General features: G+C 42.1%; 1 protein-coding gene across 1 annotated transcript in view; it reads left to right on the plus strand.

Annotated features, from left to right (window-relative positions):
- Positions 1 to 25,178, plus strand: part of LOC140201014 (protocadherin gamma-C5-like) — a 260,472-nt gene that overhangs the window by 76,804 nt on the left and 158,490 nt on the right. Inside the window, exons 3-4 of the mRNA XM_072264650.1 lie at positions 486 to 544; positions 6,180 to 6,265. Coding sequence (XP_072120751.1) covers positions 486 to 544; positions 6,180 to 6,265 — 145 coding nt within the window. The remainder of the gene's footprint in view (positions 1 to 485; positions 545 to 6,179; positions 6,266 to 25,178) is intronic.

The following is a 25,178-nucleotide window of genomic DNA, read 5'->3' on the forward strand; positions in this document are numbered from 1 at the left end:
TAAAGTAAGAGGAAAGAATAGTAAAGAAGACTTGAGTGGACTTTTTTTTTACATAGAGAGTAGAGTGTTTGTTACTTGGAAAATAATGCTGGAGGAGGTGGTGGAACAGGTATAATCACTCTGTTGAAGGATTTCAGATAGGCAGATAAATAGGCAAGGTAAAGAAGGATAAGGATCTAATTCAAATAGACGGGAAGAGTGTAGACGGATAAACACGGTTGAGGTAGACATGATGGGACCACTCCAATAATGTATGGATTTATGGCTATGCTCTGCATCTGCTAAACTTATGCAGACAGTGGGTTTATAAGTGGATTTCAGTGACTTTAATCTGGGATCAATGTTTTAACATCACCAGAATAATTGTGGAGCTACAGTGAAAATTACTACTTTTGTGCTTTTAGTTGTTTATATTCTTGACGTAATTATAGAAAAGTTTATTAATACAACTATGTTCATATCCATGTACACTGTATATTTTACAGGTGGGGCAACTGAATACAGACTGGCATTCCTCAGAGCCTCACATAGTTGGAAAGATCAGGTATTTCATTTTAAATTTCTATTTAATTCCTCTAAATTTATTTCTGAAACAATTGGTTTTAACAAAAATGAAGATATATTGTACTTTGAATATCTGATTCATAATTTAAGCTGTGTTAAACTAATTAGTGTTCTTTGTGATTATAACTTTCTATCAAACACTTTTGATTTGTAGCACTATGAAGCAGCACACCCAGGTTTGAGCTCTTTTTCATTCCTGTTACATTTATAAATTTTAGCTTTATATATGAGACATGCAGGTTGAAAAATCACACTATTTCACGTTCATTTGTGGTTGCATCATAATTACATTTTGTAGAATGTATTTAGTTAGTTGGCAGTTGCTTTTGTAACTGCCTCCTGTCAGGCCATCAGTCCTCCAGTAAGTCTCAGATTTAATAAATATATGAAAGATGGAAGCCTTTGGGCAAACATCTAACATCTGACTACCCAGTCCATTGGTGGACTCAAAGTAAATTGATTATCTAAGCGTGTATATCTCACCACATACCACCGTGAGATTCATTCTCTTGCAGTCATTCACAGTAGATCAAAGAAATACAATACATTCAATGAAAAAAGTACAAAGACTGACTGAAGAGCAAATGTGCAAATGACAAACTGTGCAAGTACAAAAAAAAATGAATAATTCAGTAAATAAATAACATTGAGATAATGAATTGTACAGTTTGTGGCATCAGTTCAGAGTTGAGGTGAGTAATGTTATCCACACTAGTTCAGGAGCCTGATGGCTGAAGTGTAATAATTGTTTCTGAAGCTCCTGTACCTCCTTCCTATTGGCAGCAAATAAGAGAGCATGGTGTGGATGGTAGGGGTCCTTGGTAATGGATGCTGCTTTTTTGTTTTAGGGCTTAATGATGTGGAGGGCTTTTCCTGTGATGGACTGGGTTGTATCCACCACTTTTTGTAGGGTTTTCCATTCTTGTACATGGGTGTTTACATACCTGCCATGATGCATCCAGTCAGGATATGCTCACCATTAAATGCAGTACTGATGTGCTGAAAAAGATAGACTGGTTCTACTTAGCATCAGGTTCCTCACTTTTAATCAGTAAATCTGTAGATCTAGTATCATGAAACTTTGATGATGCTGGAGTGGTAGGTTTTCTGGACTATTGGATGTTATTTTTACGCAACACACAATTAACAAACATTTTTTAGCTGTCACAAAGGAGCATCATAAATATTCCAGTGAATGCTGTGACTGTCATAGGAATGGGTAAATTGGCTTATGATGAATTTCAGTCCAACATGGGAGAATATCACTAAGTGAGGCAGACGTGGATCTCTCAGGATTTCTAAGCACTCACTGGGATTTGACAATGTTTTGATTTTTAAATCTTTTTGGTGGGTAAGTGGCTGGAAGAGTGATAGAGATTAATGTAAATATCAGAACAGGTCCATCTGAAACAACAAAGAATGTAATTACCTACCTCCACAACTATTTTTGATTGGGATATAATAAATCAAATGAGACTGAATAATAAATTTAAATTAAATTGGATGCACTGTTATATTGAGACAGCATGAGTCATCAAAGGTAAAGAAAGAATAGAAAAGAAATCATTCCATCTGGTACCCAAACGAATTCACAGCTCCAGTAGTTAATTTTCACTGTTGGTAGAGTGCATTGGAAATTTTGAACTTGCAATCAAAGTCAAAATCTTGTTATATGTGACAATAATAAACCAATTTACAAGTTTACCGATACATACAGAACATTGTTGTTGCAATGACTGCAGACCAAATAATATTACTGTCTTTATTAGCATAAATTGTTAATCGCAAATTGATCTTAATTACTCATTTCACTCAAATGGCTGTAACAAAGATTTGAACTCAGAACATCGAACATGGATCATAGAGCAATACAGAAAAATCAGGGCCCTTCTGCCCACAATACTTTTTTGACCTAATATAAACTTCCTCTATTGTCTTTTGAACCTTTCTCTTCCATACAGCCCATTATTGTATCAACTTCCACCACCACCATTTTGCTTATTATGTTTATACTTGACTGAATTTGAGAACATAACTGAGCTTAAACAGGACATGACCAAAAATATAATGTAAGCATCACCTGGAATCAAAAGTAGACTGAATTTCATGCACGGATTTTCGCATTCACTTAAAATTCTCTAAGTTTCAATCAGAATTAAAGGAATACATGTATCTCAAAAGGTCATGGGCTGGAAGCATTTTCAGGGATCAATGTCAGAGAGGGATTTATAAACAAAGTTCAAAGTAAATTTATACAAGCAGGTAAAATCAGTTTTCAAGCACATTCATAGGGCTGTACATTTAAGAGATAAATAATATAATGATAATTTATACAGAGATGGAAATAAGACATTTGAGTGAAATAAGTAGGTCCAATGGAGGAATACTTAGTGTTAATGCTTGAGGACTTTAGTAATAGATTGGCTGGAATAGGTCAGTTTCAAGCAATGTTGTGGAGATATGCTCCATCCCTCAAAGTAGGATATCAACCCACTTTATCATGGTCATTTCCCCATTTTGCAGCAGTCTTCTTTGTTTATTGGTTCAGCATTCATCATCAGCATCATCTGTGCCATGTCTTATGACATAGGCAATCATGGCCTTGACCATGATTATTCTTGCAAACTTTTCCAGAGAAGTGGTTTGCCTTTGCCTTCTTCTGGGACATTCTTTACAAGATGGGTGACCCCAGCCATTATCCATACTCTTCAGAGATTGTCTCCCTGCATCAGTCGTTGCATAACCAAGACTTGTGACATATACTAGCTGCTCACACGATCATCCACCACCTGGTTTCCTGGTTTCACATTACCCCGAGTGGGGGGCTATTCAAGTGCTACACCTTATTCAAGGTGTGACCTGCAAGCTTGTAGAGGGAACAGTGCCTTACACATCCTTTGGTAGAGATGCATTTTCACCCCGTCACCCAAGGTTCAGTATTACACTCTATAATTAAGAGTCTTGGACCAGCATTTGCAATACAATGACAAATGAGAAAACAGTTAGTGTTAATTATCTTAAATATTTCCCCAGACTTTTACGGTCAGTGACAGAGCAACAATGCTCAAAGTGCATGCCCAGAAGAAAAGTACATACCTTTTCAGTCTTTATACAAAGTTGTGTGGGCGCGTGGCCAAGTGGTTAAGGCATTCGACTAGCGATCTGAGGGTCATGAGTTCGAGCCCCAGCTGAGGCAGCATGTTGTGTCCTTGAGCAAGGCATTTAACCACACAGTACTCTGCGACGACACTGGTGCCAAACTGTAACGGTCCTTGCTCTTCCCTTGGCCAATATTGGTGTCATGGAGAGGGGAGACTTGCAACATGGGCAACTGTCGGTCTTCCATACAACCTTGCCCAGGCCTGCGCCCTGGAGAGTGAAGACTTCCCAGGTGCAGATCCATGGTCTCGCAAGGCTAACGGATGCCTTTAATTTACTTACTTACAAAGTTAAGAAAGATTGGCACTTGATTGTTTGCTGAAGGCAGAAGCTGAAATATCACAAAAAAAACATTATTTTTTAATGTTTTCTAAATTCCCTTAGTGTTGCAATAGTCAGTTGAATGAATTGCAAAGCATAATTCCAAAATTAGACTTCAATGAGATAGCATGATAAGCATAGTTATGGCTTTAAACAAAAATTTCTTTTAGCCATCTTATTCAAAGCAAAACCAAAATCAGTATGTCATATGGGTGAGTCATTTGTCAGCAGCTTAAATTCACACGCATTCCACTGGTTGTGGCAGAGAAAACTGCAAGCATCACATACTGTTATATTAAGGCCGCAAACAAAATGCTATTCACATTATAATCACAAAATCTTGACCATACTTTATTTTAGTTCAATTACACATTTCACGGGTGTAGCTGTTGCTGGGGTTTGTATTTAATGCTCATACTTGACTGCATTTGAGAAGATAACAGAGATTGAAGGGTACATGATCAAAATATATTAAATATACTCTCAAATATAATGAAGGACTCACCTAGAATGAAAAGTAATCTGAATTTTATGCATGGAATATAATGTTCAATTAAAATTCTCTAGTTTGAATTATCTTGGGGAGTTTTGCAATTAGACAAATATTGAAATTGAGGTTTGAGATAATAGATATGGCTCTTTAATGTGTTTTAAATCCTCCTGTACTATTTGAATGCAAGTATTATGCCTTTATTTTCAAAGAATTAGGGCCTACAATAAGGAAATTAAAAAAAAGGATTCACAGGAATATATTAAGCATTTTTCCTTTCATTCCCTGCATAATAGCAACACCAGCTTTTCTCCTGTTGGCTGTTTGCATGATTTTACTTATAATCTTTTTTGTCTTTGTACGGCATGCCTTGGGCATCTAAAACCTGGCGGAGCCAATACCTCTCCAGGTTTTTTTTACGAGGTCGAGTTGTTAGCTCAACACTCAACTCAGGCACAGATGGAGAGCATGCGAGGGAGCCGGCCGGATTTGAACTTGGGATCTCTCGCCCCAAAGTCCAGCGCTGATGCCACTACGGCACCAGTTGGAAACTCCACCAGGAGTTAAGGGCGCGCACACACACACACACACACACGCACACACACACACACACACACACACACACACACACTTATAATCTTTATAAGGCTCGGTAAAATGAAGCTGTAAGTTGTCCAAGGTACTTACAGATAATGAGCCTTATGTGTAAAATAAGGTTCTTTGCCTATCATTTCTTATATACTTATAACTTATGATACACTCATCGGCCACTTTACAAAGTACACTTGTATGCTTGCTCATTATTACAAATATCAAATCAGCCAGTCATGTGGGAGCAACTCAACATAGAGACCTGGTCAAGAAGTTTGGTTGTGGTTCAGACCAAAAAATCATATGGGGAAGAAATATGATCCTTGTGATTTTGACTGTGAATGATTGTTGATGCCAGACAGGGTGGTTTGAATTATCTCAGGAACTGCTGATCTCCTGGGATTTTCATGCACAACAGTCTCTGGAGTTTACAGAAAATGGTACGAAAAACAAAAAAAAAAATCTAGTGAACTGCACTTCTCTGGATGAATATGCCTTGTTAGTGAGTGAAGTCAAAGGAAAATAGCCAGATTGTTTCAAGCTGACAGGAAGGTGACTGTAGCTCAGATAACCACGCGTTACAACGGTAGTGTGCAGAAGAGCAACTCTGAACACACAGCATGTAAAATCCTGAAGTAAGAGGGCTACTGCAGCGTAAGGGCACAAACATACACACAGTGGCCACTTTATTAGGTACAGGAGGTCCTAGTAAAGTAGACACGGAGAGTAAAATGTTTCTGAATTAATGATTCTAATTCCTTGCATTCAGAATTAGAATTGGTGCAAATGAGTTACATCTTCATATAACATGATAAGTGAAAATATAGGAGAAAATTATGGACTTTAAAATAGACAAACAATGTTTTGATTATGACATATGTAACAATCAATGTATCAATGCTAGTTGTTCTTTGAAGTGTGGCAACATTTCATGGGGTGTAACTACATTATACAAACACTGTTAGAGTGTTAAATGATGATGTTGGTGGTTAAATGGTGTTATGCTTTTGGGGGTCCTTCAAGTTACAGTCTGTGATAAACATTTTCATTTCAGTTCCCAGTGCTTGGAAGAAAATCTAACCCATGATGAAATTAAACGAGAATTCAACAGACGGCACACAGCAATCACATCAGGAGCAGGTCAGAGTCAAACCATTGGGAATTAAATTGGGTGGGAGATTTGTGGGTATAAATACGCATCATTCATCAGTTAAAATCAGGATGGATAGGTTAGTTGGAACATAATGGTGGGCTATGTCATGTTTCTAAAATGTAAGCTTCAATGGATCAGAAAGATTAAAACAAGAATGATTTTTATCTAACCAAAATTACAAATTAGTCTCTTACAGTATTTAAATACAGATTTAGCAAAGTGATAAATTAGATGTACTTTGAATGTTAAAATTAAAGTGACCCAAATAAAGGATTCCTTGTCATTATTTGCTGTGACAATGACTCACAGTAACATTAAATCATAAACAACAGGAATTCCGCAGATGCTGGAAATTCAAGCAACACACATAAAAGTTGCTGGTGAACGCAGCAGGCCAGGCAGCATCTCTAGGAAGAGGTGCAGTCGACGTTTCAGGCTGAGACCCTGACGAAGGGTCTCGGCCTGAAACGTCGACTGCACCTCTTCCTAGAGATGCTGCCTGGCCTGCTGCATTCACCAGCAACCTTTATGTGTGTAACATTAAATAATGTTCATTTTATTGATTCATTAAACATATGTAATTTGTTGATATACTGAATAAGGATCTGGTGCTTTCCCATTGTATATGACGAATAAACTCTTATCATGCTCCCAGCTGGGTACAGGTATCGAGTTTAACTGACGTTTCAATGATCAGGGATGATGATGGCAGAGTTTGTCATCGAAATGTCAGCTAAAATTGTTACCTGTGCCCAGCTGGAAGCACAAGAAGAGCTTATTCATCATCAATATACTCATCAAATGGATCTCAGCATTTTTTATTGGAATGTTTTTAAGTATTGTAAATTATAAATGTTGGAAATAGAGCAAATTCAAAATTTAAAGAGGTAAATGCTGCAAACACATATCAAGTAACATGTCATTAATAAGAAAGGATTTACAGTAATACTTTTTTAACCTATAATGCTTTTCTTTGTAGTAATTTTACATTTTCCTACAACCTTTTCTCATTTTACCTGTTTCTGTGTTAACTTTATTACAAAAGGAGCATGCAAGGTGTCAAGCATTTAGTAATTCTATGAGTTAAGGTTATATTAAAGGGTTTAATTATATCAGAACTTAAGTATGATGGTGGTGCTATGGCTAAATAATTGTACACTATTAAATGAGAGATTTAGATTCTCAATCCAGAGCTCTGACTGTGAATCCTGTCTTGCAAGTGAAGAAGTTAACAATGTAAAAATGCGTTTTCATTATGTTATATTAAGTACAGTGTTTCATGGGAAAGGCAAGCTATATTACTTTCATAAAGGGCTTAAATTCTGATTCTTTTCTCGGGTTACAAGCTTTATACTTGCAGCACAAAATAAAAATCAAACACTTATATATGGCAGTCTGGGAATATATAATACGCCTTTGCTTCATATCCAATCAGCAGTTAACTACGGGTTTGATTGTGTATTAATATTCCTAATTGCTGTGGTTAACCCCACATAAATGCCCTCTTTTCAATCTATTTATTTTTAATAGTCTAGGATCACCTTGATCCATTAAATCTCCGCTGATTACTAGGTACAGAAACTGTTCATGATGGTATTGTTTGGCACTGACTTTTTTGTACGTTGAAGTATCTCTGAACTTTTTTAAAGGAATGAATTAACATCTTTCAGATGAAACTTGAAACCAATGTCGACCTATTGAAGTAAAAGTTCCCATGGCACTGTTTGATAAAAGAGATTGAACATTTTTATGTAATAGGGTTAGCAACTTCTAATGCTTTTTAATTTCTCTTTCATTGTTCTTTCATTCCTGTGCACTATCATTTCTTTCTTGCCTTTATTGTTCTTGAATTGAATTTTATATTAATGCACATTAAAGGTACGTCTATGAATGATTTTTCTTCCTCGAGTGGATTCTCCATGTACATTTAAACACATCCAATTAATTGAATCCCCTTACCAACAACATATTGTTTATGGTCGTTGTTTTCTCTCAGAGCAAAATTGTCCTCAGATATATAATGCGTTCATGATCAATTTACTACGAAGATACTTGTCACAAATGGAAGTCGATGTTGTTCTAGAAAATGTAACAAAAAAGTGATGAAGGTACAACAGAGAATAAAGTGAACTAATAGGGAAGTGGACTGAGGAGTGGTAAATGGATTTCAAGTCAGGTAAGTGAGAGGTGATGCAAGCTAAGCCTGCACAACACCTATAGAAGAATGGAAGAGCACTACAGAATGTAATGGAATGGAGGGACCTTGGAGTATAAGTGCATGAAAGCAACATCACAGATAGACAGAGTAGTGAGAAAGTCATTCAGCATGCTGGCCTTCAAGTCGATCAATATAGGAGATGAGACGTAATGTTGTAGTTTTAGAAGACATTGATAAAGCTGCACCTGGAGGATGGTGTACAGGTTTGATCACCCTGTTATAGAAACGATGCAGTTAAATTGCAAAGAGTCAGGACGGATTTAAAATATTTGGCAGCACTAGGTGGCCTGAATTACAAGGAGGTTGGCCAGTATAGGTTTTTATTCCTTGGAATGTGGAACAGAGAAGTGACCTCATAGACATGTGTAGGGTCTCTCAGTAAGGCTAACTGCTAAGGCTAATGTAATGGCTTCTCTCTAATGTGTAATGGCTTCCCTGTAATGTTAACTGCTGAGGTAATGGTTTTTCTGTAGCAGCAATGTTTGGGTTATAACTACAGATAACGGGTGGCTAACCAATGGGAGAGATATTATTCTTTCTTGGATGTCTGGAAGCCGGGGTTTTTCGGTCGAGGAGAGTGAAGAGGAAGGAAGGGTCCGGACGGCGTATACGGGAATTCGAGGGTCCGGAGGTCGGCGATGTTTCAGCGGAGGTCATTTATGGAGGAATACCTGAGGCGTGAGCTCCAACGATTTTGTGCATGAACTATTTAATAAAAGTGGTGCCTTTCTCTTTTATATTTTATTTCTCTACTAACCACATAGCAAAGTAAGAGATATACAGTGTAATCATTTAACCGCATATTGTGTACTGTCTGATATTTTGTGTTGTGGGTTTGTAATGGGGTTTATTACACAGCATCCACCCAAACTTGAATTCCCTGTTTGGCGGTGCCGAAAGCTGATTCCCCTAGATGAATGTGAGGGCAAGCCTAGTGGGCTACACATGTTTACAACTGAAGGAGGCATGGATTAGGTAGATAGAAATGGTTTTTACCCACGGTGGGGGAATCCAAATCTATGGAGCATAGATTCATGGTGAGAGGAGAAAGATTTTAAACAACCTGAAGGGCAACTTTTCCACTCAGATGGTGGTGAGTATATGGAATGAGCTGCCTGCGGAAATGGTTGAGGCAGATACAATAGCATCGTTTCAGAAGCAATTGGATCAATATATGGCTTAGATCAGGGGTTCCCAACCTTTTTAATGCCATGGACCTCAGGTTGGGAACCCCTGGCTTCGAGGGATTTTGACCAAATACAGGAAATAGGGACTACCTTAGTTGAGAATTTGGTCAGCATGGACTACTGGGCTGAAGGGCCTATATCCCTGCTTCATTGTTGTATGACCATAAATATGGTACTTCCTGAATGAGGCCTGATCCATGTGCAGTTTGAGTTCTGTACACCTAACGAAAGCAGCATGAAACAACACAAATCTTCTTCACTGAACATCCCTGAGAATAAAATTCTTTCATGCCCCAGTGCTGACTGAACCAACATAGTCAGAAATGGGGAGAAGAAATTCAGTAGGAGGTGGAGTGGTGGGTAGAAGTTTAAGGATTCATCTGGAAAATTCTATGTCATGCACTTCAGAACTTACTGCTTGGGAGGGAGATTTTGGTTTACTTGAGAGACACCTGAGAAATCTGTACATTATTCAGATCAATATCAAGTTCAGTAAAGATGCACATCAGTTGAGGTGCTGTTAACCCATAAGATATTGGAGCAGAATTAGGCTATTTGGCCCATTGAGTCTGTCAAGTCAGTTATTCACAATGGAACAATATCATTCAAACCCTTGGACTCTTTCATGGGATCATTTACCAGTATGGTGGGTGTGGTATACTCTCTCAGAATATGCGTACACCACAGTAAATACCAAGGCCACACATGGAAAACAGGCAAGACTCCGGGATAATGATGATCTAAATATTATGAATAAGCACAGGGCATAAATATTCTCCGTCTTGAGTCAGTTGGGAACAATTTATGCATTCCTTTAAGTTTTAATAAACACTCCCAGCATATAAATAATACATATTGTTGATAATTCAAATGAGGTTTTGTTAAACTCTGTGCCTTATGTCACTGACTGTGTGGCTAAGCACAGCTCCAATGCCATATTCAAGTTTGTTGATGACTACTGCTGTAGGCTGAATCAAAGATGGAGGTGAATCAGCACATAGGAGGGAGATTGAAAATCTGGCTGAGTGGTGCCACAACAACAACCTCTCACTCAATGTCAGCAAGACATCGAGATTATTGGCTTCAGGAGAAAGGAGCTGGAGGTCCATGAATCAGCGGATTAGAGGTGGAGAGGGTCAGCAACTTAAAATTCCTCAGTGTTATTCTTTCAGAAGACCTGTCCTGGGGCCAGCACATAAGTGCAGTCAGGAAAAAACACAGCATTGCCTCTCCTTCCTTTGAAGTTTGCGAAAGATTCGGTATGACATCTAAAACCTAGACAAACTTATTCTGATGTGTAGTAGAAAGTATAGAGACTAGTTGAATCATAGCCTAGTATGCAAACACCAATGCCCTTGAAAAGAAAATCCTACAAAAAGTGATGGCTACAGCCCAGACCACCGTGAGTAAAGCCCTTCCCGCCAGTCAGCACACCCAAATGGAGCACTGTCGCAGGAAAGCAGCATCAATCATCAAGGATCCCCCACCACCCAGGACTTGGTCCCTGCTCACTGCTGCCATCAGGAAGAAGGTACTAGAGCCTCAGGACTCACACCAGCAGGTTCAGGAACAGTTATTATTCCTCAACTATCAGGCTCTTGAACCGGTGGGGATAACTTCGCTCTTCCCATCTCTGAACTGTTCCCACAACCTATGGATTCACTTTCAAGGTCTTTTCATCTCATTTTCGATATTTATTGTTTATGTATTTATTATTATTATTTCTTTCTTTTTGTAATTGCTGTTTGTTGTCTTTCATTGATTCTATTATGGTTCTTGGATTTACTGAGTATGCCCGCAAGAAAATGAATCTCAGCGTTGCATATGGTGACATACATGTAGATTGATAATAAATTCACTTTGAACTTTGAGCTTTTGGACTTTGAATTGAAGTCTGCACTTTTCAATTTATGCAAGGCAAGTATTAAATTACTCACTGCTGTCATAAAATGATAAATGTAAAGGCTATTAACAATGTAGCAGTTTCTGGATACTACGTCATACAGAAGCAGAAAGCACAGTTTTTGCTATTGTACAGCAAATATTAATAGCATTTATATTTTTATTTTTTGTGGATAATAATTCATCATGCTACCTCTTCATCAGTGAGACTAGCCTTGATTTACAACCTAATATATTGGTAGTATCTGTATGTATCTACACATCAGCTGCAGCTACACTCTGAAATTAGACTTTACAGTTTGGCTCTGTTGGTAGTTCTCTTCCTCTTCGTGTAGAATGTTTTGTGTTCCAGTGTCATTCGAAAATTGTGGGAGCCAAATCCTCAGTTGATAATCCATAAAATTCTTTGTTTGAGGTGCCATTTTTAAGACTCTGTCTACTGGTTATAAAATTCATCAGGTAAGATTTTAATGAAGAAAAGGGAAGATTTGATGTTCTGTACAATAGAGATGCAACTAAAACACAGAATCTGAGCATTGGCACATTGCCAGGTTTTGCATTGTTTCCTATTGTACAGCAAAGATTATGCTTCAAAGGAATGTTTTTGGTTAGAAATTGGCTTGCAACATTCAGAAAAATGCCAGATAAATCCAGGTCCTCCATTTATTTTTACTCTGACTAATTTCAACTCAGTATAAACCTGTTTACTTTTGAACAAAATGGCTGGTGTAAGATTATAATAATTTAAGGAATGTGTGTGTATAGGCAAATACAAGGATGCTGGTAGCAAGACATTAATATACACAAATATTTTAAAATATATTACAATTTTGATCTGAAGAAGATTGAGAGGTAAAAAATTCAGGATGTATATCCAAATACACAAGCCCAGATTTTACTGCGATAGACCCTTTATTTAATACTCCTTATCCACAATCACCATTAGACTGATCTTACTGAAGTCAAATTCAGCACTGCAATATTGCTGATGAAAAGAACCCTTGGAAAGTTCCTAGGAGTGGCAGAACTTCAAATGATGCAATAGGTTGGCATAATTAGACTGCAAAACAATCCCTATTTATGAAGTACCTCTGAAGTCCTTTGACAGTAAGCAAGGTCCAATCCCCACCTTGCTGGATGTAAAACACCTCAGGATTTTAAATCTCATGTTAATCTCTAATGCTATTTTTTTAATGTTAGAAGTAAATAAAAAGGATTAAAACATTTTAGGAATGATTTAAAAGTAAAGACAACATTTAAAACACATTCAAAATAATTATTAAAATTGTAAATAGTTTTTAATGAAATCATTCAACTTCTTCCTCACAGCTGTACATTTCAGAATGATATCAGTTGCTTACAGCTCACATGACTTACCTCACCTGCCACTGAGTCCAAGAGTAGTGTCTCAAGTATAGTTGCAGTGTAAAGGTTCACATTGGTTATGAGTTTTGTGGAGGGTTCAGTGGAAGAGTGCATGTGGAAAATGGCTGGTAGAACTCAGCTGTTGCCTGGGTTAGAAACATTCATATGCCAGTCCAAAAATGACAGATATTCTCCTAAGAAATACCAGCAGTTTCATATAGAACTGCTGATATTTCCCAATAAAATCCAGACTATTGTTAATCCAGCTTTACCTATTCCACAAAAATCCATATTAATCTTGTTATTTTAACATTCCACAATTTCTGTATATTATAGTAGAGCTACTAGGACTTGATGTTTCAATCCCTATGGTAAGTTGGCACTCTCGATGTTGGCAGTGGGCTTGGAGTGGTGACAAGGAGGGAGGGTAGGTACTTCATCGGGGTCATCAGGTGGGCACCCTCCTTCTTTGACGTTTCATTGATAAGCCCACGACGTCTCCAGAGGTGCTCAACGGTGCTACCTGGCGTCCCAGATACACCCCTCTCAGTTCCATACCCTCCTGTCTTCATCTTGCAGCCCAGTTGTTGTCTTTCCTTTTAATCCAAATCCAGTTGCTGCTTTCTTCTGTTTCACTTGACAAGGGCTTGATTGCTTGTTGGAGGGAGTGACCCCTCACCCCCATCTTCTTCAGTAGACTGGTCGTAGATGTAGCAATGAATCCCCTGCATCCCACTTCTACAGGGAAAATCTTGGTCTTCCAGCCATCCTGGGCAGCTTCAGTTGCCAGTTCAGAGTACTTGGTCTTTTTCCTCTCATAAGCTTCTTCGACACCATCTTCCCATGGTACCGTCAATTCCATAACATATGCCAGCTTGGCTGTTGTGGACCATAGGACCATGTCTGGCCGGAGTGTTGTAGTGGCAATGTCTGAGGGAAACACAAGCTTTTTTTCCAAGTCCATGTCCATTTTCCAATCCCGAGCAACCTGCAGAATGCTTACATCTTTTGATGTTATATGGTGCTCTGGAGGTTGGCCTGCTGGTACAAACGGTGTAATGTGGACATTTCCTGCCGATGTTTGTGGGAGAGCATTTGTGATGATTCGCCTCTGTTCCAAGATTGATGCCAGCTGTCTGAGAATTTGATTATGCCGCCAAGTGTACTGCCCCTGGCTGAGGCTCGTGGTGCATCCTGTTAAAATGTGCCTTAGTGATCCAGGTGCTGGACAAAGAGAGCAAGCGGGGTCTTCTCCCCACCACTGGTTCAGGTTCTGGGGTGTGGGTAGGAGATCATTAGTGGCTTTGATGACAAAACTTAGCCGAGATCCCTCCATCTTCCAGATGTCACGCCAGCTAAGTTTCCTCTTTTTCAGGCTCTCCCAATTCATCCAATGGCCCAACTTGGTCATTGAGACGGCGCTGGCGTGTCACTCTGCCTCCTCCTGTCTTCTCAATTCCTCTACCACGAGCCGTCTCTTCTGCACTGATGTTGCCTTGTGCCATTGAGGAGCCTTTGGGACAAGCCCGAGCCCAGCTCTCCCATGTTGAATTTGGCCAACCACATCCCTGGAGCAAAGAGCAGACTTAGCACTCTGAACAGCTTCAGATGGAGTCCACTTCCTCCCCGTTACCACGCGGGGGACCACTGTTCAAATAACAGTATCTTCAGATTCAGTGAGGGACATGACCAACCTTGTTTTGATGCATTTGAATTCTTCCACAAGACTTGCAATTGGTAATTCCAATTTGCCATTCCCGTACAGTCCAACAGGACTTAAGCGTCGTGGAAATCCAAGCCACTGTTTTACATGTGTGCTGATCATTCTTTCGAGCTTTTCAACCTTGCTGAAGGGGAGTTCATACACTGTTAAAGGCCACATGATTCTTGGGAGTATGCCGAACTGCAAGCGCCACAGCTTGAGTTTTCCTGGCAGCAAGGTCTTGTTGATGCGAGCTATGTACATGATGGTATCCTTTTTGAGTTGCTCGAACTGCTCAGTGTCCTTGAGTTTAGCATCATACCATCGGCCCAAGCTCTTCACTGGCAATTCTGAAACAGTTGGAACAACCTGTCCCAATCCACACTTATTAGATCTTTTCTCATTTCTTCAAATTTGGCCTTCTTCCAGTTTAGAACCTCAACCCTAGGACCAGAGCTATCTTTATCCATGATCAAGCTGAAACTAATGGTGTTATGATCACTGGAAACAAAGTGCTCCTCTACACACACTTCTGTCATTTGTTCTCACTCGTTTCCTAATAGGAGATCTAATATTGCATCCCCTCTAGTTGGTACCTCTATATATTGATTTAGAAAACTTTCCTGAACACATTTTACAAACTCTAACCCATCTAGACCCCTAACAGTATGGGAGTCCCAATCAATATGTGGAAAATTAAAATACCCTATCACCACAACTTTAAGTTTCCTGCAGTTGGCTGCGATCTCTGCAGATTTGCTCCTCCAATTCTCGCTGACTATTGGATGGTCTATAATACAACCCCACTAATGTGACCACACCTTTCCTGTTTCTCAGCTCCACCCATAAGGACTCAGTAGACAAGCCCTCTAATCTGTCCTGCCTGAGCACGGCTGTAACATTTTCCCTGACAAGCAATGCTACCCCTGCTACCTTTCATTCCTCTGCCTCTATCACATCTTTCATTCACCTTAGCTTTATTTAGACATAGAACAGTACAGCACGGTACAGGCCCTTTGGCCCACAATGCTGTGCCGTCCCTCAAACCCTGCCTCCCATATAAGCCCCCACCTTAGATTCCTCCATATACCTGTCTAGTAGTCTCTTAAACTTCACTAGTGTATCTGCTTCACCACTGACTCAGGCAGTGCATTCCACGCACCAACCACTCTCTGAGTAAAAAACCTTCCTCTAATATCCCCCTTGAACTTCCCACCCCTTACCTTAAAGCCATGTCCTCTTGTATTGAGCAGTGGTGCCCTGGGGAAGAGGCGCTGGCTATCCACTCTATCTATTTCTCTTATTCTCTTGTACACCTCTATCATGTCTCTTCTCATCCTCCTTCTCTCCAAAGAGTAAAGCCCTAGCTCCCTTAATCTCTGATCATAATGCATACTTTCTAAACCAGGCAGCATCCTGGTAAATCTCCTCTGTACCCTTTCCAATGCTTCCACATCCTTCCTATAGTGAGGTGACCAGAACTGGACACAACACTCCAAGTGTGGCCTAACCAGAGTTTTATAGAGCTGCATCATTACATCGCGACTCTTAAACTCTATCCCTCGACTTATGAAAGCTAACACCCCATAAGCTTTCTTAACTACCCTATCCACCTGTGAGGCAACTTTCAGGGATCTGTGGACATGTACCCCGAGATCCCTCTGCTCCTCCACACTACCAAGTATCCTGCCATTTACTTTGTACTCTGCCTTGGAGTTTGTACCACCTCACACATCTCCGGGTTGAACTCCATTTGCCACTTCTCAGCCCACTTCTGCATCCTATCAATGTCTCTCTGCAATCTTTGCCAATCCTCTACACTATCTACAACACCACCAACCTTTGTGTCGTCTGCAAACTTGCCAACCCACTCTTCTACCCCCACATCCAGGTCGTTAATAAAAATCATGAAAAGTAGAGGTCCCAGAATGGATCCTTGTGGGACACCACTAGTCACAATCCTCCAATCTGAATGTACTCCCTCCACCACCACCCTCTGCCTTCTGCAGGCAAGCCAATTCTGAATCCACCTGGCCAAACTTCCCTGGATCCCATGCCTTCTAAATTTCTGAATGAGCCTACCGTGTGGAACCTTATCAAATGCCTTACTAAAATCCATATAGATCACATGCACTGCACTACCCTCATCTATATGCCTGGTCACCTCCTCAAAGAACTCTATCAGGCTTGTTAGACACGATCTGCCCTTCACAAAGCCATGCTGACTGTCCCTGATCAGACCATGATTCTCTAAATGCCTATAGATCCTATCTCTAAGTATCTTTTCCAACAGCTTTCCCACCACAGACGTAAGGCTCACTGGTCTATAATTACCCGGACTATCCCTACTACCTTTTTTGAACAAGGGAACAACATTCGCCTCCCTCCAATCCTCCGGTACCATTCCTGTGGACCACGAGGACATAAAGATCCTAGCCAGAGGCTCAGCAATCTCTTCTCTCGCCTCATGGAGCAGCCTGGGGAATATTCCGTCAGGCCCCGGGGACTTATCCGTCCTAATGTATTTTAACAACTCCAACACCTCCTCTCCCTTAATATCAGCATGCTCCAGAACATCAACCTCACTCATATTGTCCTCACCATCATCAAGTTCCCTCTCATTGGTGAATACCGAAGAGAAGTATTCATTGAGGACCTCGCTCACTTCCACAGTCTCCAGGCACATCTTCCCACCTTTATCTCTAATCGGTCCTACCTTCACTCCTGTCATCCTTTTTTTCTTCACATAACTGAAGAATGCCTTGGGGTTTTCCTTTACCTTGCTCGCCAAGGCCTTCTCATGCCCCCTTCTTGCTCTTCTCAGCCCCTTCTTAAGCTCCTTTCTTGCTTCCCTATATTCCTCAATAGACCCAGCTGATCCTTGCTTCCTAAACCTCATGTATGCTGCCTTCTTCCTCCTGACTAGATTTTCCACCTCACTTGTCACCCATGGTTCCTTCACCCTACCATTCTTTATCTTCCTCACTGGGACAAATTTATCCCTTACATCCTGCAAGAGATCTCTAAACATCGACCACATGTCCATAGTACATTTCCCTGCAAAAACATCATCCCAATTCACACCTGCAAGTTCTAGCCTTATAGCCTCATAATTTGCCTTTCCCCAATTAAAACTTTTCTTGTCCTCTTTGATTCTATCCTTTTCCATGATAATTATAAAGGCCTGGGAGTGGTGATCACTGTCCCCCAGATGCTCACCCCCTGAGAGATCTGTGACCTGACGCAGTTCATTACCTAGTACTAGATCTAGTATGGCATTCCCCCTGGTCGACCTGTCCACATACTGTGACAGGAATTCATCCCGGACACACTTAACAAATTCTGCCCCATCTAAGCCCTTGGAACTCATCAGGTGCCAATCAATATTAACGAAGTTAAAGTCACCCATGATAACAACCCTGTTATTTTTGCACCTTTCCAAAATCTGCCTCCCAATCTGCTCCTCTGTATCTCTGCTGCTACCAGGGGGCCTATAGAATACCCCCAATAGAGTAACTGCTCCCTTCCTGTTCCTGACTTCCACCCATATTGATTCAAAAGAGGATCCTGCTACATTACCCACCCTTTCTGTAGCTGTAACAGTATCCCTGACCAGTAATGCCACCCCTCCTCCCCTTTTTCCGCCCTCTCTATCCCTTTTAAAGCACTGAAATCCAGGAATATTGAGAATCCATTCCTGCCCTGGTGCCAGCCAAGTTCTGTAATGGCCACTACATCACAATTCGATGTATGTATCCAAGCTCTCAGTTCATCACCTTTGTTCCTGATGCTTCTTGCATGGAGGTACACACATTTCAGCCCTTCTACCTTACTGTCTTTACACCGTTTATTCTGCTTCTCTTTCCTCAAAGCCTCTCTGTATGTTAGATCTAGCATTACTCCATGCACTTCTTTCACTGCTCTATCGCTCTGGGTCCCATCCCCCTCGCAAATTAGTTTAAACCCTCCCGAACCATGCTAGCAAAGCTACCTGCAAGGATATTGCTCCCCCTCGAGTTCAGGTGCAACCCATCCAATCTGTACAGGTCCCACCTTCCCCAGAAGAGATCCCAATGATCTAAAAATCTGAAACCCTGCTCCCTGCACCAACTCCTCAGCCACACACTCAACTGCCATCCCCTCCAATTCTTACCATCTCTGTCACGTAGCACTGGCAGCAATCCTGAGAACGTCACCCTTGAGGTCCTGTTCTTCAGTCTTCTGCCTAATTCCCAAAACTCACACTTCAGTACCCCATCCCTCTTCCTGCCTATGTCATTGGTTCCAACATGTATCACAACTTCTGGTTGCTTTCCCTCTTGTACCAGGATGTCATGCACCCAGTCAGAGACATCCCGGACCCTGGCACCCAGGAGGCAACAAACCATGCGGGTGTCCTTCTCACGTCCACAAAATCTCCTGTCTGCTCCCCTGACTATAGAGTCTCCAATGATGACAGCTCTCCTCTTCTCCGTCCCACCCTTCTGCACCACAGGGTCAGACTCAGTGCCAGAGGCCCTGCCACTGTGGCTCACACCTGGTCGGTCGTCCCCGCCAACAGTATCTAGGACAGTAAACTTATTATTCAGGGGAATGGCTACAGGGGTGCTCTGCACTACCTGTCTGCTCACCTTCGCTTTCCCCCTTCTGACTATCACCCAATGACCTGCTTCCGACAGCTTAGGTGTGACTACCTCCCTGTAGCTCTCATCTATGACTGCTTCATTCTCCCTTATGAGTTGAAGGTCATCCAGCTGAAACATCGGAACCCTGAAATATTAAGCTGCCAGTCCTGCCCCTTCTGTAGCCAAGTTTCACTAATTGCTATAACGTCATAATTCCACGTGTCAATCCAAACCCTCAACTCGTCTGCCTTCCCCGCAATACTCCTAGCATTGAAATATATACACCTCAGAAGATTTTTACCACCACTCACAACCTTTCTATTTGCGGATTTGCTTGAACTTTTAACATCATTTATTTTCACCCCAGCCCCACTGTCAGCTCTGGTGCTCTGGTTCCCATCCCCCTGCAAATCTAGTTTAAAGCCTCCCCAATAGCACTAACAAACTGCCCTGAAAGGATATTGGTCCCCTTGTAGTTCAAGTGTAACCCGTCTCTCTTGTACAGGTCCCACCTGCCCCAGAAGAGGTCCCAATGATCCTGAAATCTGAAACCCTGCCCCCTACACCAGTTCCTCAGCCATTTGTTCATCCTCCAGAGCATCCTATTCCTACCCTCACTGGCATGTAGCACAGGTAGAAATCCTGAGATTACCACCCTCGAGGTCCTGCTTTTCAACCTCCTACCAAGCTCTCTATACTCACTCTCCAGGACATCCTCACTCTTCCTTGCTATGTCATTGGTACCGATGTGCACCACGACATCTGGCTGGTCACCCTTCCACTTCAGAATGTCATGCAAGCGATCAGAGACATCCTTGACCCTGGCACCTAGGAGGTAACAAACCATCCTGGATTCTCTGTCACGATCACAGAACCTCCTATCTGTACCTCTAACTATCGAGTCCCCTATCACTACCGCTCTCCTCTTTTTTGACCCTCCCTTCTGCACTGCAGAGCCAGACTCAGTGCCAGAGATCCGGCTACTGCAGCTAGTCCCAGGTAAGTTATCCCCACCAACAGTATCCAATGCGGTATACTTGTTGTTGAGAGGAATGGCCACAGGGGAACCCTGCTCTGCCTGCCCTTTCCTCTTCCCTCGCCTGACAGTGACCCAGTTTCCTGTGCTCTGCTTCTTTGGCGTAACCACCTCCCTGTAGCTACTATCTATAATCGCCTCATTCTCCCGAATGATCCGCAGGTCATCCAGCTCCTGCTCCAGTTCCCTAACGCGGTTTGTCAGGAGCTGCAGCTGGATGCACTTCTTGCAGGTGTTGTTGTCAGGGACACCGGAGGGCTCCTTGACTTCCCACATCCTGCAAGAGGGATCAGAAATCCCTCCGCTCTTCTCCAGGCTTTGGGGATAATCTGCTTTTCCCACGCAACCCTCACGTTTTTCCAAAGTAATTTCAGAAACTAATTCTGAAAAAACTTAGCTTTAGTAACATTTCAAAAGATTGTGCTGTGATCATTGAACAGAAGCCAGCTTTTGAATCATCTCATAAGTTTAAAATTACTTTTTACTTTTTGGCACTATAATTCCCAAATGGCATTAACAAGATCAGTAAACCAGCTCATTGAAAATCCCCATAATGCACTTAGAAAACAACAGAAATGCAAAAAGATACTCCAATCTTGTTGGCATTTTAATTACCCTTTGTGGCTCTTAACATCTCCAAATTGTTCAGCTTTCATCATACAATCATAGAATTGTATAGCAGAGATTTTTATCCTTACGGTCCACCTTGTCTGTGCCAACCAGGATGTCTATCTACACTAATCCCATTTACCCTCGTTCAGTTCATACACCTTTGTACATTTCCTATCCTAATGCCTTTTAAACATCATATTTGTCTCCTCTCAAAACTTGTTCCAGATATTCAACTTCTTCTATGTGAAAAACCATCTCCCCAGATCTCCTTCAGGTTCGTGTCCACTAATTTTTAATTTGTGCCCTCAGGGGAGATGACGTACAGAAAGGCATTGGAGTACATATTCATAACTCCCAGAAAATAGTGATAGAAGTATGTTGCGAATAAGGCACACAGCATGCAAGGCATTGTGTATAAGACTTGATACCATGTTGCAGCTGTGCAGGGCTTTTACCAGGCGATCATGGAAAACTGTGTTCAGTTCTGGTCATTTCATTATAGAAAGGATGTGGAAGCCTTAAAGTTTTAGCAGCATTCTTCCAGGACCAAGATGCAAAACTCAATACACACAGTCACATACAGCACATAGCACATATAGCTCATGAGTTATGATTGCAGGAAAACGTCACGGAAATAGAGTATAGCCCAAGTGCCTAAATGGTATTGCCAGTGTATTGATGGTGCATGGGATGTTGTCTTGGAGCCATGTTTCTACACCGACAAGCACACAGCAGTTCTTTATCGCATGCTACTGTAGCTGCAGATGAACGCTTGTCTTCCACTGAGTGAACACTGGAGGGCAGTACGAACAGGATGGGCCAGACCCCAACCCAGGATAGACTCTTGCACACCTCTGCTCTCTCCCACACCTCTGCTCCTCTGGTTGGCTGCAACAGGCAACCCCGTGACATGAGCATCTCACCTGTGCAACAAGGCCAGGTAGTTCCCCTGCCATCCATCTCACCAATGAACCAGTGAAATTGTCTTGCAGTATTGTACATTACTGTATCTAACAGAGTCTTGTGATCACAAGAAAAGAAAGTACAGAGGAGATAGAGTTACAAAGATGCTGCCTGGATTAGGAAACATGTCTTGAGAGGAAAAGTTGCTTGACTGTGTCCTTTTTCTTTGGAGTAACAGAGGATTACAGGTGATTTGATAGAGTTGTATAAGATTATGAGAGGCATATGTGAACTGGACAGCTAGCACCTTTTTTCCAGAATGGCAACAGCAATATCAGAGGACATCCATTTAAGGTGAGTGGAGAAAAGTTGAGGGAGAATGTCAGAGATAGATTTTTTTTACACAGATAACGGTGAGTGCCTGGAACATACTGGTGGAGTCCAATACACAAGAGACACTTAAAAGACTCTTAGTTAGGCACATGGATATAAGGAAAAGGAGAGTTAAGGGCTATGTAGGAGGATGGGGATGGATTGTTCATACAGCACGTTTATATATATGTCAGCACAACATCGTGGGCTGAAGGGCCTGTATATTGATAACTGTTCTGTGTTCTATGTTCTATGAGTAGAGTGAAATGCACCTAATATAATGCACCTTACAGTGGGCTGAAAAGCTTGAGCATGTAGATATTAAGAAAGAGGATGTGCTGGAGCTTTTGTAAAGCATCAAGTTGGATAAGTCACCGGGACCCGACGAGATGTACCCCAGGCTACTGTGGGAGGCAAGGGAGGAGATTGCTGAGTCTCTGGCGGTGAGCTTTGCATCATCATTGGGGACGGGAGAGGTTCCGGAGGATTGGAAGGTTGCGGATGTTGTTCCCTTATTCAAGAAAGGGAGTAGAGATAGCCCAGGAAATTATAGACAAGTGAGACTTACTTCAGTGGTTGGTGGTTTGATGGAGAAGATCCTGAGAGGCAATATTTGGAGAGGCATAATGTGATCAGGAATAGTCAACATGGCTGTATGAAAGGCAGGCCATGCCTTACAAACCTGATTGAATTTTTTGAGGATGTGACTAAACACATTAATGAAGGTAGAGCACTAGATGCAGTGTATATGAATTTCAGCAAGGCATTTGATAAGGTACCCCATTCAAGGGTTATTGAGAAGGTAAGGAGGCATGGGATCCATGGGGACATTACTTTGTGGATCTAGAAATGGCTTGCTCACAAAAGGCAAAGAGTGGTTGTAAGTCGTCAAGTCAATTTTATTGTCATTTCGACCATGACTGCTGGTACAGTACGCAGTAAAAATGAGACAATGTTTTTCAGGACCATGGTGCTACATGAACAATACAAAAACTACACTGAAGTATGTAAAAAAAACACAAAACTACACTAGACTACAGACCTACCCAGGACTGCATAAAGTGCACAAAACAGTGCAGGCATTACAATAAATAATAAACAAGACAATATACACAGCAGAGGGCAGTAGGTTGGTGTCAGTCCAGGCTCTGGGTATTGAGGAGTCTGATGACTTGGGAGAAGAAACTTTTACATAGTCTGGTCGTGAGAGCCCGAACGCTTCGGTACCTTTTGCCAGATGGCAGGAGGGTGAAGAGTTCATATGAGGGGTGCGTGGGATCCTTCATAATGCTGTTTGCTCTATGGATGCAGCGTGTGGTGTAAATATCTCTAATGGCAGGAAGAGAGACACTGATGATCTTCTCAGCTGACCTCACTATCCGCTGCAGGGTCTTGCGATACAAGATGGTGCAATTTCCGAACCAGGCAGTGATGCAGCTGCTCAGGATGCTCTCAATACAACCTCTGTAGAATGTGGTGAGGATGGGGGGTGGGAGATGGACTTTCCTCAGCCTTCACAGAAAGTAGAGATGCTACTGGGCTTCCTTTGCTATGGAGTTGGTGTTGAGGGACCAGGTGAGATTCTCCACCAGGTGATAACCAAGAAATTCGGTGCTCTTAACAATCTCTACAGAGGAGTCATCGATGTTCAGCGGAGAGTGGTCGCTCCGTGTCCTCCTGAAGTTAACAACCATCTCTTTTGTTTTGTTCACATTCAGAGACAGGCTGCTGGCTCTGTACCATTCCGTCAGCAGCTGCACCTCCTCCGCATATGCTGACTCATCGTTCTTGCTGATGAGACCCATCACAGTCATGTCGTCAGTGAACTTGGTGATGTGGTTCGAGCTGTGTGTTGCAGCACAGTCATAGGTCAGCAGAGTGAACAGCAGTGGACTGAGCACACAGCCCTGGGGGGCCCCGTGCTCAGCGTGATGGTGTTGGAGATGCTGCTTCCAATCCAGACTGACTGAGGTCTCCCAGTCAGGAAGTCTAGGATCCAGTTGCAGAGGGAGGTGTTCAGGCCCAGTAGGCTCGACTTTCCAAACAGTTTCTGAGGAATAATTGTGTTGAATGCTGAACTGAAGTCTATGAGCAGCATTCGAACATATGTGTCTTTTTTGTCCAGGTGGGTGAGGGCCAGGTGGAGAGTGATGGCAATGGCATTGAATGTTGAACGGTTGGGACGGTACGCGAACTGCATAGGGTCCAGTGATGGAGGCAGCAGGGTCTTGATGTGCCTCATGACGAGCCTCTCGAAACACTTCATGATGATGGATGTGAGTGCGATGGGACGGTAGTCGTTGAAGCAGGACACTGAAGACTTCTTTGGCACGGGGATGATGGTGGCAAGCGATGGTGCCGCCCTTGAAGCACGTAGGAATGACTGTGCTGCTCAGGGAGATGGTGATGATGTCAGAGAGAATCTCAGCTAGCTGGTCTGCACGTCCTCTAAGCACTCTGCCAGGGATATTGTCTGGTCCAGCAGCCTTCTGTGGGTTGATCGTGCACAGGGTTCTCCTCATATCGGCCATGGAAAGACACAGCACCTGGTCATTTGGAGGAGGGGTGGTCTTCCTCGCCACCACGTCATTTTCTGCCTCAAACGGAGCGTAGAAGTTATTCAATGCATCTGGGAGGGAGGCATCACCAGCACAGGCTGGTGGTGTTGTCTTGTAATTGGTGATGTCCTGAATGCCCTTCCACATGTGCCGCGTGTCGCCACTGTCCTGGAAATGGCTATGGATTCGCTGGGTGTGTGCACGCTTTGCCTCTCTGATGGCCCGGGACGGACTGGCCCTCGCTGTTGTTAGGGCTGCCTTGTCACCTGCTCTGAAGGTGGAGTCACGGGTCCTCAGCAGCGCATGCACCTCCGTGGTCATCCATGGCTTCTGGTTAGCGCGTGTATTGATGGTCTTGGACACAGTGATCAAGACCATTGATCACACATCAATGCACTTGCTGATGTAGCTAGTCACTGA

This window comes from Mobula birostris, chromosome 7 (assembly GCF_030028105.1).
Source record: "Mobula birostris isolate sMobBir1 chromosome 7, sMobBir1.hap1, whole genome shotgun sequence".
Lineage (NCBI taxonomy): Eukaryota > Metazoa > Chordata > Chondrichthyes > Myliobatiformes > Myliobatidae > Mobula > Mobula birostris.